General features: G+C 53.5%; 1 protein-coding gene across 1 annotated transcript; it reads left to right on the top strand.

Moving 5' to 3' along the window:
- Nucleotides 1-3,269: 3,269 nt before the first annotated feature.
- Nucleotides 3,270-7,808, top strand: Trim47 (tripartite motif containing 47). The gene is made up of 6 exons (XM_004630114.2): nt 3,270-4,158; nt 5,125-5,220; nt 5,453-5,683; nt 5,845-6,043; nt 6,553-6,624; nt 6,871-7,808. The coding sequence occupies exons 1-6, from the start codon at nt 3,472-3,474 to the stop codon at nt 7,509-7,511; spliced, it is 1,926 nt and encodes a 641-aa protein (XP_004630171.1). The 5' UTR covers nt 3,270-3,471; the 3' UTR covers nt 7,512-7,808.
- The last annotated feature ends 6,166 nt before the right edge of the window (nt 7,809-13,974 follow it).

Here is a 13,974-nt window from a genome sequence, read left to right as displayed (position 1 = left end):
ATCCCCCAGCACCACATGCCAGCCAGCCAGCCCCGCCCCCTGGTGGGCTGAGCTGGCCACACACACACACACACACACACACACACACAAATAAAAAATTTTTTTAAAAAAAGGCTGGAGGATGTGACTTGGGCAATGGCCCTGCGTTCCACCTCTGGTATCCTACATGTGCCTGCACATGCACAATCACACACACACACACACACACAGAGTTTGACACAGAGAAAGGGCATGCAGCAACAGAGACAGATACCAGAGTGGTGCGTACACACCCCAGGGGATACCAAGAGATAGCAGCCAATAGCAGAAGCTGGGAGGCAGGCCTGGGACATTCTCCATCATCTTCTCCCAAAGGAAACACCTCTGGGGACACCTTGATTTCAGTTCTGGCTCCCTGGACCGTAAAAATATTATTACTACTAATTTTTGCAGTACTGGGAATGGAACACAGGGCCTTGCACAGTTCAGGCAGATCTGTAGCGCTGGACATCCCCAGTCCAGTCTTCTGTTACTTCTACACCAACCAGGTTGTGGTACTCCTAAACTACCCAGTTTATAACAGGCACTAGTGTCCCCTTCCTGTGGCAGGTCCCGAGGAAGACAGACCTTGGACCCTCTTGGTAAGGGCCTCCTGCCCAATGACCTCCTCTGCAACCTGTCCCTCTTGGCCCAGGGCCACACCTGTCGCTAAGAGATGAACTATAGAAGGACCCAGGCACCTCATCTCTGTGTCATCTCCATCCCTGTGCCTCATCCTGAGGTGGCCCTGCCATCCCCTCCATCCTCACACATCTCCTCTACTCATCCCAGAGGGCAGAGGGCCAGCAGACAGGCGCTGACTGCTGACACAGACACCCTGGGGTGAAGAAATGATTGAGCGGATCTTGCCTCCCTTGAGCAGTACCAAGCGCATGGAGGCGACAGCACAGGGCCAAGCTTCCTCCGCGCCTCCCCAGGACAGTCCAAAGTGACTACCACCGCCCATGTGAAGGGAGGCGGGTGAGTCATACAGCTTCTCTGTCCTCCTTAGCTGTGTCAAAACAACATGAGTTTCTAAGAGACGGGCCACCAAAGGGTATGGCGTCTGGGAGGCATTTATTAGATCTGAGTGTTCTTCTTTCTTTCCAAAAAAGATGTCAGGGAGTTGGCACAGTGTCCTTCTAAAGTATACCTTCTTTTTTTTTTTTTTTTTCCCCCCAAAATGGGTTCCACTATGCTGCCTAGGCTGGTCTCAAACCCCTGGGTTCAAGAGATCCTCCTTACACATCCTCCAGAGCAATAGAGACTATGGGCACATGACCACCCTGAAGATTTAGTGAGATCCTGTCTCAAATAAAGAATTTTTACTGAGCATGTTGGCATACCTCAGTGATCTTAGCACTTGGGAGGCTGAGGCAGGAGCTTTGCCAAAAGTTCAAATCTACCCTCGGCTACATAGGCAAGATACTGTCTCAAAAAAACCTATTTTTTTATTTTTTATTTATTTTTTAAATTTTTTTATTGAGAAATAAATATAAATGAGACAGTTTCACAGCTGATTAATAGGACAGTTTTGATAATCAATACACTGTACATTGTTATCTTTTTAGTGGTTATCCATAGTACAAGAAGCAGACAAGGGGCTGGGGAGATGGCTCAGTAGAATAAGCGCTTGCCTGCCAAGTGCAAGGGCCTGAGTTCAATCCCCGGTTCCACCAAAAAAAAAAATAATAATAATAATAATAAAAAGAAGCAGACAAGATATTCTGTCCAAACACTGTTAGTACACCTCTTTCTTCTCATTGAATTAAGCGAAAGTAGCAAAAAAAAACCCTATTTTTTAAAGGGTCATATCTCCAGTACCACCAACAAAAGTCTTTCAGGAGGTATTCATCAGGTATTTCAGAGACTTCAGGATTTATCTGATGGTTTTCTCATCAGATAAAGGTCTTTTTTTTCTTCTTTCTCTTTCCTTTGGTCCTAGGAATCAAACGTCCTCAGGACGCTCTTGCCTGGCAGGCCCTGTGTCCCTGAGCTATATCCCTAGCTCCAGGGGTCTGTTTGAGGCAAGAAGACCACAGCACACTTGAGAGTCCATGCTGTTGCTATGACAACACTGTGGCGGTTGACTTCGACCACCTGGATTAGGTCCACCTGGATTAGGTAATGGCTGTTGGGTTCCTCTATTAAACAGTTCTGTTCTTTTTTTGTACCAGGGATTGGGACTGTGCACTTGCCAGTTAAACAATTCTTGTACTTCCTTCCAGAGAAATTCACAGGGCACAGGCCCCACCTCACAATGAGCCTCCTACCGTGGTGGGATTTTTTTTTTTTTTTTTTTTTTTTTTTTTTTTTTGTGGAACTGGGGATTGAACTCAGATCCTTGCGTTTGTCAGTCAAGCGCTTATCCTAGTGAGCCATCTCCCCGGCCCCTTGAGGTGGGAATTTTTTATACTCCTGCTCAGTCTCCCAGAGTACTGAGATTACAAGGATGCACCACTGTGCCTGGCTCCCAGACCTTTTTACTTAGACAGGGTCTCCCTAAGTTACTGAGGCCGGCCTCAAACTTTCCATCCTTCTGCTTCAGTCTCCCAAATTGCAGGGAAGATAGACATGTACCCCAGGAATTTAATGTTACTGAGGTGTAACAACGCTGAGACACATCGCAGACAGGCGTGGTGCATGCCTCTTATCCCAGCACTCTGCACAAGGTCCCAAGTTTGACTGCTGGTACCAAAGAAAAAGAAAAAGAAAAACTTGGGGACCTGGGTGATGGCTCGGTGGAACAAGCACTTCCCTGGCAAGCGCAAGGGCCTGAGTTCAATCCCCAGTTCCGCAAAGAAAGAAAGAAAAGAAAAAGAAAGACTTTTGTGTGCATACTTGGGCAAGTTTTAACTACTGCCTCTTCTTGGGGAACCCCCACTATTTGTCTGGGTGCATCAAAGGTGTGTGTGAGTATTCAAGGAATGGAACTGAATTCCTCAGACAGGGCACTTGGAGGATGACATAACTTCCCATTTTAGGGCTAGTCAAGCCCAAGTTCCCCACCAGGGGTAAATAGAGTCGCTAAGGGGCAAAAACATACGTACATCAGCAATTATTTCCTCTGATTCAGCAGCTCAGGAACTTCGCAAACGGTTGGGGGGCGGGGGGAGGGTCCTGGAGTGCAAGGTGCCGCACAGCCGGCCCACCAGCGCTCCGAGCTGGGGCCAGGCTAGAGGTGGAGGATGGAGGGTGGAGTCCCTCCCAGGCTCCCGCCTGGGCGCCCCCTCGCGTTCTTGCCCTCGCCCCCTCCCTTGCTCACCGGCGGCGTAGACTGGAGCGTCCCGGAGCCCCTCGGAGTTCGGAGCGGCTGCTAGGCGTGGGGACGCACCCAGCCGCGGCGGAGGGGGCGGGACCCTTGGCTTCGGTCCCAGGGGGCGTTGCAGGGCGCGAACTGTCCAGTCCCTCCCAGGCGCGAGCAGAACAGGCGGCGCCCGGTGCCGCGGAGCCATGGACGGCAGCGGGCCCTTCAGCTGCCCCATCTGCTTGGAGCCGCTCCGGGAGCCGGTGACGCTGCCCTGCGGCCACAACTTCTGCCTCGCCTGCCTGGGTGCGCTCTGGCCGCATCGCTGCGCCGGCGGCGCGGGCAGTTCCGGAGGGGCAGCCCGCTGCCCGCTGTGCCAAGAGCCCTTCCCCGACGGCCTGCAGCTCCGCAAGAACCACACACTGTCCGAGTTGCTGCAACTGCGCCAGGGATCCGGACCCGGGCCCATGCCCACCCCGGCCCCCACCCCAACCCGGGACCTAACGCCAGAGCCCTTGGCGCCCAGCGCGCCGCCCAGCGCCCCGGAGCCATCGGCCCCCTGCGCGCCCCAGCCGTGGCCATCGGGAGAAGAGCCTGTGCCCTGCGACGCGTGCCCCGAGGGCGCGGCCCTGCCCGCCGCGCTGTCCTGCCTCACCTGCCTCGCTTCCTTCTGCCCCGCGCACTTGGGTCCGCACGAGCGCAGTCCAGCCCTGCGCGGGCACCGCCTGGTGCCGCCCCTGCGCCGGCTAGAGGAGAGCCTGTGCCCGCGTCACCTGCGGCCTCTGGAGCGCTACTGCCGCGCCGAGCGCGTGTGTTTGTGCGAGGCCTGTGCCACCCAGGAGCACCGTGGCCACGAGCTCGTGTCGCTGGAGCAGGAGCGTGCGCTCCAGGAGGTGGGGAGCAGACACTTGGGGGGCTTCCTGCCTTTCTCCCCTTTCTCGGTCGGGTCTTAATTTTCCTCTCTAGCTGAGTATCTTTGCCTTCCCTCCAGCCTAGACTGAGTGTCATCTGCTCTTGGTGGTGGAGATGGAAAGAGAGGGAAGGAGGGACCAGTGACAAAGCCTAAAGGACAAGAAGGGCGGGCGGGGGACATCAGTGTCCTTGGGGTGCAAGGCAGACGGAAGCCGTTTCAAGTCCCCTAGCTCCCCAGCGCTAGGCGGTGTGGAAGCCGCTGGACCCCATAGCCCGGCCAATTTGATGGGCTCAGTTCAGATTTGCCCTGGGCTGAGGCAACCACTTTGGATGGGTGGGGCCCCAGTGCGACAGAGAGGGCTGGGCACACAGATCCTCTCTGTCCTGCCTTCTGGGCTGTGGTGGGAGCATTGCACAGGCCGTTACCTCGCCCCCAGTTTCCTTTGGCCTCCAGCCTGGTGTTGGCGCCTCTGGCCTTGGGATTTTCCGTCTCTTCTGCCTGGAGCAGTGACTCATAAGACCCAGGGGATTTGCCCGGAATCCCCTTTTTCCAGGCTTGGATTGGGGACACAGGCTTTTTAGGGGACAGTGATCCCCAAAACAGCTTAAAGCCCTCATGTGCTTTTCACCTCCATTACTTATCACTCTGTTACCCATTGGAGGAAATTCTTAAATACATCTGAGCAAAATTGAGACCCATAGATGGCCCCATACTGGCCTGGCTGGTGGAGGGGAGGAAGGGGCTCACAGCCTCACCTTCTCACCAAGGATTCATCTGGTAATTGTACGGCCTGGGCAGCATGGGCACCAGGCACCTCTGGCATGATCTGGAAACTCACAGCTATGCCCACTGTGCGCAGATGCATCTTTCCCCTCTCCTCTGGCAAGTCTGGTACAGGGTGGGGGGCCCTGCCGGTTGCCATGCTCAGGGAAGATGTGTCCCACAGGCTGAGCAGCCCAAAGTCCTGAGTGCTGTGGAGGACCGCATGGATGAGCTTGGGGCCGGCATCGCACAGTCCCGACGCACCGTTGCCCTCATCAAGGTCAGATGCTGCCCGACCCCTGCCCGGTATATCTCTGCAGGGTCTGGCAGTGTGAGCTTAGCACACTGTGGAACTCACTGAGCACCAGCCTCTCCTTGACCTGGCATAGATGCAGGGCAGGGTCAGGCTGGCCTCTCTAAAGAGGACACAGTGGGCACTTGTGGGAAGAAGGGGCCCCAAGGCCAGGCTTGTTCTTTGTCCCTCATTGGGGCCTCCATTGTGCCCTGTGCAGAGCGCAGCCCTTACAGAGAGGGAGCGTGTGAGTCAGCTGTTTGCAGAGGCTGTGGCGACCCTGCAGAGCTTCCAGAAGGAGGTGCTGAGCTTCATTGAGGAGGGAGAGGCCGCCATGCTGGGTCGTTCCCAGGGAGACCTTCGACGACAGGAGGAACAGCGCAGCCGCCTAAGCAGGGCCCGCCACCACCTCAGTCAGGTCCCTGAAGCTGACTCAGTCAGCTTCCTGCAGGTGTGAACAGCTGATGGTCCACAGAGGGCACAGAAGGGAGGAGGGGAAAGGGGTAGTGGGTGCCCAGCCTTTCAGGGTTATCTAGCATCCTGGTGGCACTGTCCCTTCCAGCCAGGAAGAGCTGTGGCCAGCAGAACTTTAACAGGCATTGTCTGGTACAGGAGCTCCTGGCACTAAGGCTGGCCCTGGAGGAGGGGTATGGCCCTGGGCCCAGCCCCCCAAAGGAGCTGAACTTCACCAAGTCCTCCCAAGCTGTCCGAGCAGTGAGAGATGCGCTGGCCTCTGCCTGTGCCAGTCAGTGGGAGCAGCTGCGGGGGCAGGGCAGTGATGAGGATGAGCTGCAGAAGCTGGGCTCAGAAGGTACCTGCACCCCTGATGACTCATCCTCCTCCAGGCTGGGGCTGGGGCTCATCCAGGGTAGAAGAGGGAAACTGTGCCTGGCACCACCCTGTGATGACCAGTCTGCCCTTTAGCCACAGGCAGGAGGGCAGAGGGGGCTCCTCTCAGCCCTTCCCCAGCTTCACAGGGGCTGAAGTCCCCAGAGTGGGCAGAGAAAGCAGAACTCAGGCAACAGTATCCATGGGAACACAGGGTGCTATATTTGGGTGTGTGCCTATCCGCAGGTGACTCTGGGCTTTGGAGGAAGGAGGGGGGCAAGAATTACAGTCACATTAGGGGCCGGGAGATGGCTCAGTGGAATAAGCGCTTCCCTGGCAAGTGCAAGGGCCTGAGTTCAATTCCTGGTTCCACAAAAAAAAAAAAAAAAAAAAGAATTACAGTCACAGGTTTGGGGGCAGGTGCCATGCCCAGCAGCCTGGCATGGGCAGTCTAGGATGATGATATCTTCCACACTCCCTTCTACACTGCAGCTGATGCCGAGTCCCAGGACCCTGATAGCACTAATCTGGAGAGCGACGCACCCAGGGACTATTTCCTCAAGTGTAAGTGCATGTAGAGCCTGCCTGCTCCCACAGGGCCTCCTAAGGCTGATCAAAGGCACTAGAGGGTTTGGACTCCCCTTATTGATCCTGGGGTGGCAAGGTCATTGCAGGGATGGTCTCTAGTCGTGCTGAGGTGTGCTGTTACAAAGGAGGGGGAGGCCAGGTTTAGGGCAGGTGAGCACCTTTGGGGAACCACCCCATCTGAGCCTGGCTCTGAGCCTCGTATCTCTTTTTGTGTGTGGTCAGTTGCCTACATCGTAGATTTGGACAGCGATACGGCAGACAAGTTCTTGCAGCTGTTCGGAACCAAAGGTGTCAAAAGGGTGCTGTGTCCCATCAACTACCCCGAGTCACCTATCCGCTTCACCCATTGCGAGCAGGTGCTGGGTCAAGGCGCCCTGGACAGAGGCACCTATTACTGGGAAGTAGAAATTATCGAGGGCTGGGTCAGCATGGGGGTCATGGCCGAAGGCTTCTCCCCACAAGAGCCCTATGACCGGGGCCGGCTGGGCCGCAATTCATACTCCTGCTGCCTGCAGTGGAATGGACGCCACTTCTCTGTCTGGTTCCACGGATTGGAAGCGGCCCTGCCCCACAGCTTCTCACCCACAGTTGGGATCTGCCTGGAGTATGCTGACCGTGCGCTGGCTTTCTACGCTGTGCGTGATGGCAAAATGAGTCTCCTGCGGAGGCTGAAGGCGTCGCGGCCACGCCGGGGTGGCACCTTGGCCTCTCCAACTGACCCCTTCCAGAGCCGCCTGGACAGCCACTTTGCGGGGCTCTTCAGCCACAGGCTCAAGCCTGCCTTCTTCCTGGAGAGTGTCGATGCCCATCTGCAGATCGGACCTCTCAAAAAGTCCTGCATAACCGTGCTGAAGAGGAGGTGATGTGGGCTGGCCACCTCCTGCAGCCACCCCCGCCTGGGTAGGCTTGCATTTGGGGTCCATCTTGTCCCCAAGGAAGGCACCATCCTTAGAGTGTCACACCTCCCCAGGCTTCTCGCTTCTAGAGGCCTCCACCTTTTATAACTTGGCCTTCCACCTCACTCTCAGGGAGGAGGCCTCCCATCCAAGCCTTTTTTGGGGGAGAAAGAACTTCAGCTGGAACAGATCCAACGCTATCCTTTTCTAGATTTCTAGAACAATGCCTGGCATGCAGTAGGTGCTCAATAAACATTTGTTGAATTAATAATTTCCTTTTTTACCCCTCTTCCTACCCACCAAGAATTCCCAGGATGACTCAGCTTGCTTTCTTTTTTTTTTTCTAAACTCAAGGTCTTTGCACTGAGCTACATTCTCAGCTCTTTTGTTTTCTTATTTTGGGACAGGGTCTTGCTAAATTGCTCACGCTGGGTTTGAATCTGGGATCTGCAGCTTCCCAGAGTGCTGGGATTATAGACGTTTGCTCCATTTCTTATCCAGTTTCTCAACTTTCCAGAACTGGCAGTTGGGCAAAGCTCCTGACCCAGGAGGAGGGGACTGAAGCAGTGCCTGCTTCTCGGGGGACCCCCCCCCCCACAGCCCCGGTTTTAGGCAGGGCAGCCAGAGGTGGCATCTCCCACAGGGTGGTCAAGCTGCAGGGCCCCACAGTTGTCCTGGCTGCCTGAGTGTTTGCTTTGAATGGCCCAGCTCCCACTGCCGTTTTCATCCTTGATCCCAAAGTCAGTTCTGGGCCTGCATTTTGCTGGTGGTGTCCAGAATTAAACACAGATGTCACACCCTAAGAGCAGGGGAGGACGCCTGGTGTGGCCGAGAGCTGGAGACCTGGGCTTCGTTCACAGGAACTGCCTCAGCCTAGTACACTCCAGGGTGTGGCTAGAACCCAGCGCATCTACAATAAAGGGCCAGTGTCCCCTGGAGTCTGCCCAGCTGTGAGCCTGCAGCAGCACTGCTTCCCCTGGCCTGGGGCCTGCGGGCCTATGCTGCAGGAGAGCCTCTGGCTGTCTTTCAAGAGCACTTGTACATCTGGCTGCCCCAGACCCTCCTGACCAGCCTGTGTTGCCCCCCTGTTTCCAGCCCAGTTTCCTCCCTGCTCCTCCCTGACCCTAGTGCACTCCAGAGTGGATCCTGAGGGCAAGTGGCAGACAGAGAGGATTCCCAGCCACCAGGCAAGGTCAGAGAGGACAATGGGTGAGTTATGCAGCCAGACAGCAAGGCCATACAAGTCCTGCTCCAGCCGCCTCAGCAGCTAAAAATATCCTCTCCCAAAGAGCAGGCCTGGGCCCAGCAGCCAGGATGTTGTTTTTCCGGGTGGGGCCTCTCTGCTCCTGAGACTTTGTATTCTGAACCCAGTTCCCATGGCAGCTGCAGGTCCTGCTCACCCTCCAAGTGAGTGGGTAGGAAGCTGCTCCACTGGAAGTAGGGGCCAAAGGGGAGTTCTTAGACCCCTTCCCCACCAGCTGCAGCTCCCACCTTCCAGCATAGCCTCAAGTCACCTGCTCTGTTCTTTTCTTTTTTTTCCCCAGAACCGGGGATTGAACTCAGGCCCTTGAGCTTGCCAGGGAAGCACTTGTTCTACTGAGCCATCTCTCCGGCCCCATACACCTGCTGTTTCATCTCCCTCCCCTTGGCACTCCACACGCTGCCCTTTTGGAGCCCTCTGCTCCGTGACCCAGAGGAAGCAGGTCCGGACACATGAGCTTGACACCTGCTCAACTGATCACATCCAAGGCCACAGCCTCACAGTGTGTCACTTTCGGAGTGACTTCCGGCTCCAAGACTGTTTGGCATGAGACCACGTGAAACCAGTGTCTTTCGTTTGTTTGTTTTGACACAGGATCTCTCTAGGCAAGGCTGGCCTTGAACTCTCAGCAATCCTCCTACCTCATCCTCCCAAGTATTGAAACTTACAGGCACGTGTCATCACACCTGAAACCTTCAACACTTTCATCAGAGACATTACCTGTTTATTCGAGATTGCGTGTTGACTCCCGCTTATAATCCTAGCACTTGGAAGGCAGAGGCAAGAGGATCCTTGCAAGTTGAACACCAGCCTGGGCTGCAAACTGACTCAAGAGCAGCCTGAGCTACATAGTTACATCCTGTCTCAAAAAGAAAAAAAAAAAAAGTTTGCTTGAAAAAGACTGTTAAGGGGCTGGGGAGATGGCTCAGCAGAATAAGTGCTTCCCTGGCAAGCACAAGGGCCTGAGTTCAATCCCCAGTTCTACAAAAAAAAAAAAAAAAGAAAGAAAGAAAAAGAAAAAGACTGTTAAAAAGAAAAAGTTAGGGGCTAAGGAGATGGCTCAGTAGGATAAGCACTTGACTGGCAAACTCAAGGATCTGAGTTCAATCCCTGGTTCCGCAAAAAAAAAAAAAAAAAAAAAGGAAAAGAAAAGGTTACGAGGACCACAGATCTAGTTGGGCAGCTGCCATCAGTAGATGGAAAAGCTCAAGCCAAAAGGTGGCAAGGAGCTGGCTAAGCTGCCCAATCTGGGACACCACAGTGTAGATGTGTCCTGGGCTTGGAGATGCCTAAATGCACACAGGCACACACCACCCTGCTGCCCCGCCTCACGGCCTGGGTAGGAGCTGTCGCCGCCAGCCTCCTTTCCCACGCTGCAGGCAGAGCTGCCCGAGGGTCTGCAGGCTGCAAGCTGAATGCGATTCCTTGGGGTCAGGCATGGAGCCAACCTCCACTTGAGCTTTGTGTCTGTGGGAAAATACGCTCCAGAGCTCCAAACAAGGGGCTGAGCTGCGGAGTTCAGCACCGCTCCCCTCTGGGCAGCTGCAGATGACTGAGCCCTGTACCCTGCACTGCCCAGTGCCTCCCCAAGCGCTAGGAAGCAAGAGGCGCACTGTCCTCTTGGTGCCCTCCCAAGTTCCAAGGGACACTCACCTCCTCTCCTCCCAGGCAGGGAGGGTGAGGCTGGACCAAGACTGGCTGAGCTGCAGGGCCTGGGCAGCAAGACAGGAGCGAGGGTGTGGGGGAGGCTGAGCCTGGCTGAGGTTTGCAGGGCTGGAGCATGTTCCTTTGTTTTTTGCCTCCGGGAGGGAAAAAGCAACTAGCTGTGCAGTCAGTGCCCCATTCAGCCCCACACCCAACACACACTTCCTTCCACTGGGAGCCAGCATTCACGGTCTGGAACACAAGGCTGGGCCCTTTCTGCACGGCCACATCTTCAGAATGCCCAAGAACAGCAGGCTGGGCAGTGTGCAGGGGCAGAGCGCTTGCCAAGCCTGTGAGAGGCTCAGTGTCTTCACCAAGTCCTTTAGAGAAGGGGCAACAGGCAAAGCCCATGCCACTGACCCAGGCTCAGCAGGACACAGAGCCAGGCCAGGGACATTCTGCATGCCTTAAATAACATTAAAAACCTAAATTTTGCTTCATAATATTTTTGACCCACTTTGATATAAAAATAATGGTTTTTCACTTTTTGGAGAATTTTTTTTGTTTTGTTTACTTATTATTTATTATTAGTATTTACTTATTATTATTATTTATTTTTTTATGTTTTTAGTACAGGGATTGGACTGAGTGATTCTCCTTTTTCAGCCTCCCAAGCGCTGAGATTACAGGCACAAGCCACCATGCCTAGTTTCAATTAATGTCTCAGTGTGCCCTGGGGGCAGGGCCAGCAGGGCCAGCAGGGGATCGAACCCCAGCCCCTGTGTCTCCCTAAGCAGGCACTTTAATCTGCTGAGCTATCTGACCAGCCTTTTTTTTTTTTTTTTTTTTTGAACCAGGAATTGAATTCAGGCCCTTGCACTTGCCAGGCAAGCGCTTATTCTACTGAGCTATCACCCTGGCCCCATGTTTTGTTTTATTGAGACACGGTTTCACTACATAGTTCAGGCTGGCCTGAACTTACTATGTAGCCTGGCCTCCAACTCAAAGTGATCCTCCTGCCTCAGCCTCCCAAGTTCTGAGATATAGACATACGTGCAATGCCCAGTTTGGAGAACAGTTTTGTCTATCAGAAAGTCAGGCTGGGGATGTAGCTCAATGTGCTTAGCATATGTGCTTAGTATACACAGGACCCTGGGTTTGATTCTCACCACAGGGGGTGGGGGGGTGGTGGAATTAGGAAATTTTGGCTAAAAATTCCACCTGAGTCATCTCCTCATTGTACCTTTGAGCCTGTCTATGTCTCAGCCTCCCCTGGTCTCTCAAGAGGTCCCTACTGCAGAGGAGTCCCTCAGCCCAGATTGCTCAGTACTGGGCTGGCCACCCCCAGAGGTGACCCTGCCTCTCTCGGTTTAGGAGGCACAGATGTGAAAACCAACAGCGCAGCTTTGTGTAAACATTCTTACAGCAGGAATCACTCAGAACAGACCTCACAGCTGGGCTGGGGAAATCCAACTGGATGGAGCCAGGATGTTGGGGTGGGAACTGCAGGGTGGAGCCCATCTCCATGGCAACCAGAAACAGCCCCAGTGGTGGTCCGTGGGCCCTGCCTCCTGCTGAAGGAACAGGGAACTTATGTGCTTGAAATACCCACAGCCAAAGAAGGGCCTGCCCTGAAATAGCTCATGTCCACATCACCGGCACCTCACGTGGTATCTGCCACCCAGCCCCAACCCAGCCAACAGCAAACGCTAAAAAGTCAAGAAGTACCAAGTTCTTTCCCTCATCAGTTTATTTGGAAAATGACACCAAAAAAATCACAAGGTAAGGGGCTGGGGAGATGGCTCAGTAGAATAAGTGCTTCCCTGACAAGTGCAAGGGCCTGAGCTCAATCCCCGGTTCCACCAAAAAAAAAAAAAAGAGAAGAAAAAAAAAAAGAATCACAAAACAAAGACAGTTTTTCTGTTTTTTGGGCTTTCCTTCTCTTTTTATGAGACAGGTCTCACTATGCAGTTCAGGCTGGCCTAAAACTCACTTTGTAGTCCAGGCTGGCCTCAGACTCACTTTGTAGTCCAGGCTGGCCTCGACTACACACAGTGATCCTCCTGCGTCAGCCTTGAAAGCAATGGAATTACAGGCATGCACCACCATCCCTGGTGACATTAACATTTGTTTGCTCGCCTTTTCAGTTACCTAGTTCTCTTACAGCAATAAGTCTAACTTCTTTATTTTTATTTTTTAAAATTTATATAGTACAGGGGCCAGGGAGATGGCTCAGTGGAATAAGCGCTTCCTTGGCAAACGCAAGGGCCTGAATTCAATCCCTGGTTCCAAAAAAAAATTTATATAGTACTGATATAGGGACATGAAATTCCCAAGCTGGCCTGAATGAGTTCGTGGTCTCTAAAACCGAAGAATGAATTTTAGGAACAAACGGAGGCTGAAGGTAAAACTTTATTGGAAAGGAAAGCTTCTGTCGGAGAGGGACAGAAGGGGGTCCCAAGCGGGTTGTCCAGGAAGCTGTCTCCTTCAGGTTATTTTTATAGGACAAAACCATGTGGGGCTAAGGTAGAGACAAAGGGGTCCCGCTTAGGCAGATACAGGGTGGGACAAAACTATGGTCAACCAATGGGATTACAAGCCCCATTGCTCAGGTAAAATTTATTAGGCCTAGGACCAAATGGGGTAGCGAGTCACGTAGCAAGCAGGCGACCTTATCTGGTGGCCTTCAGTCAATGATTCTTCCTGACTAATGAGCAATCCTGGATGCCAACTTTAGGGAGGTCAGCATTTGTTTGATCTTTAGGTCTGGCTCACACCAGGAGCATCTCCCTAGTAAGGTGTCTGGTCTTTGCCATCCCCCTCAAGGGCCTGTCCCTGTCTAACTACCTACAATATTTCTCTAACTCAGGCTGCCTGCAACAGTACAAGGTCTACAGGGCCTCATTATACAGATCAGACTCATAGTGATCCTCTTGTTTTTCAGCCTCCCAAGCACTGGGATTACAGGCACACGCCACCATGCCCAGTCTCAGTCACTGTCTCAGCACACTCTGGGGTGGGGCTGGCATGGCAAGCCGGGGATCGAACCCCAGTCCCTGTGTCTGCCTGAGCAGATGCTTTAGTTCGCTGAGCTACCTGGCTGGCTCAATAAGCCTAACTTTAAATTTAGTTAATCCTGTGTCATAAGTTCTCTCTGCTCAAATAGCTGGTGTGACTTCTGTCTCCTAACTGAATCCTTTAACACATCCTAAGCTACAGCTTGGGCACCTGGCAGGGCTGCATCTCTCTGGAGATTGCTGTGTGGGAACAGGACTGTGTTCTTGGCCAGCAGAAAGCCCCCAAACTCTGTTCTTCACGGGGGCCTTGGAAAACACCCCTTCCCTTCTCAGGGCCGGCCCTTCTGCCCCTTCTGTTGTAGGCAGCTGAATTAAATATAAATATTCTACGCAGTCAGACAGGGCCAGGCCCTCAAGGAGACAAGATGGAAGACAAGGTGACCTTGCAACTTGGAAGAGACAGACGCTCCTATGTGCGCCATACCTCAAGACCAAGACAAAAGAGGAA

Source organism: Octodon degus, unplaced genomic scaffold, assembly GCF_000260255.1.
Source record: "Octodon degus isolate 3935 unplaced genomic scaffold, OctDeg1.0 scaffold00033, whole genome shotgun sequence".
NCBI classification, from domain to species: Eukaryota; Metazoa; Chordata; class Mammalia; order Rodentia; family Octodontidae; genus Octodon; species Octodon degus.
The sequence above is the reverse complement of the archived record's forward strand: the minus strand, read 5'-3'. Positions and strand labels throughout refer to the sequence as shown.

Bases quoted from the DNA above. Each gene is read 5' to 3' on its own strand.
- Trim47 (XM_004630114.2), top strand. From the start codon at position 3,472: ATGGACGGCAGCGGGCCCTTCAGCTGCCCCATCTGCTTGGAGCCGCTC. The intron at 4,159-5,124 runs GTGGGGAGCAGA...TGTGTCCCACAG, and splicing joins AGGAGCGTGCGCTCCAGGAG to GCTGAGCAGCCCAAAGTCCT. The intron at 5,684-5,844 runs GTGTGAACAGCT...TGTCTGGTACAG, and splicing joins ACTCAGTCAGCTTCCTGCAG to GAGCTCCTGGCACTAAGGCT.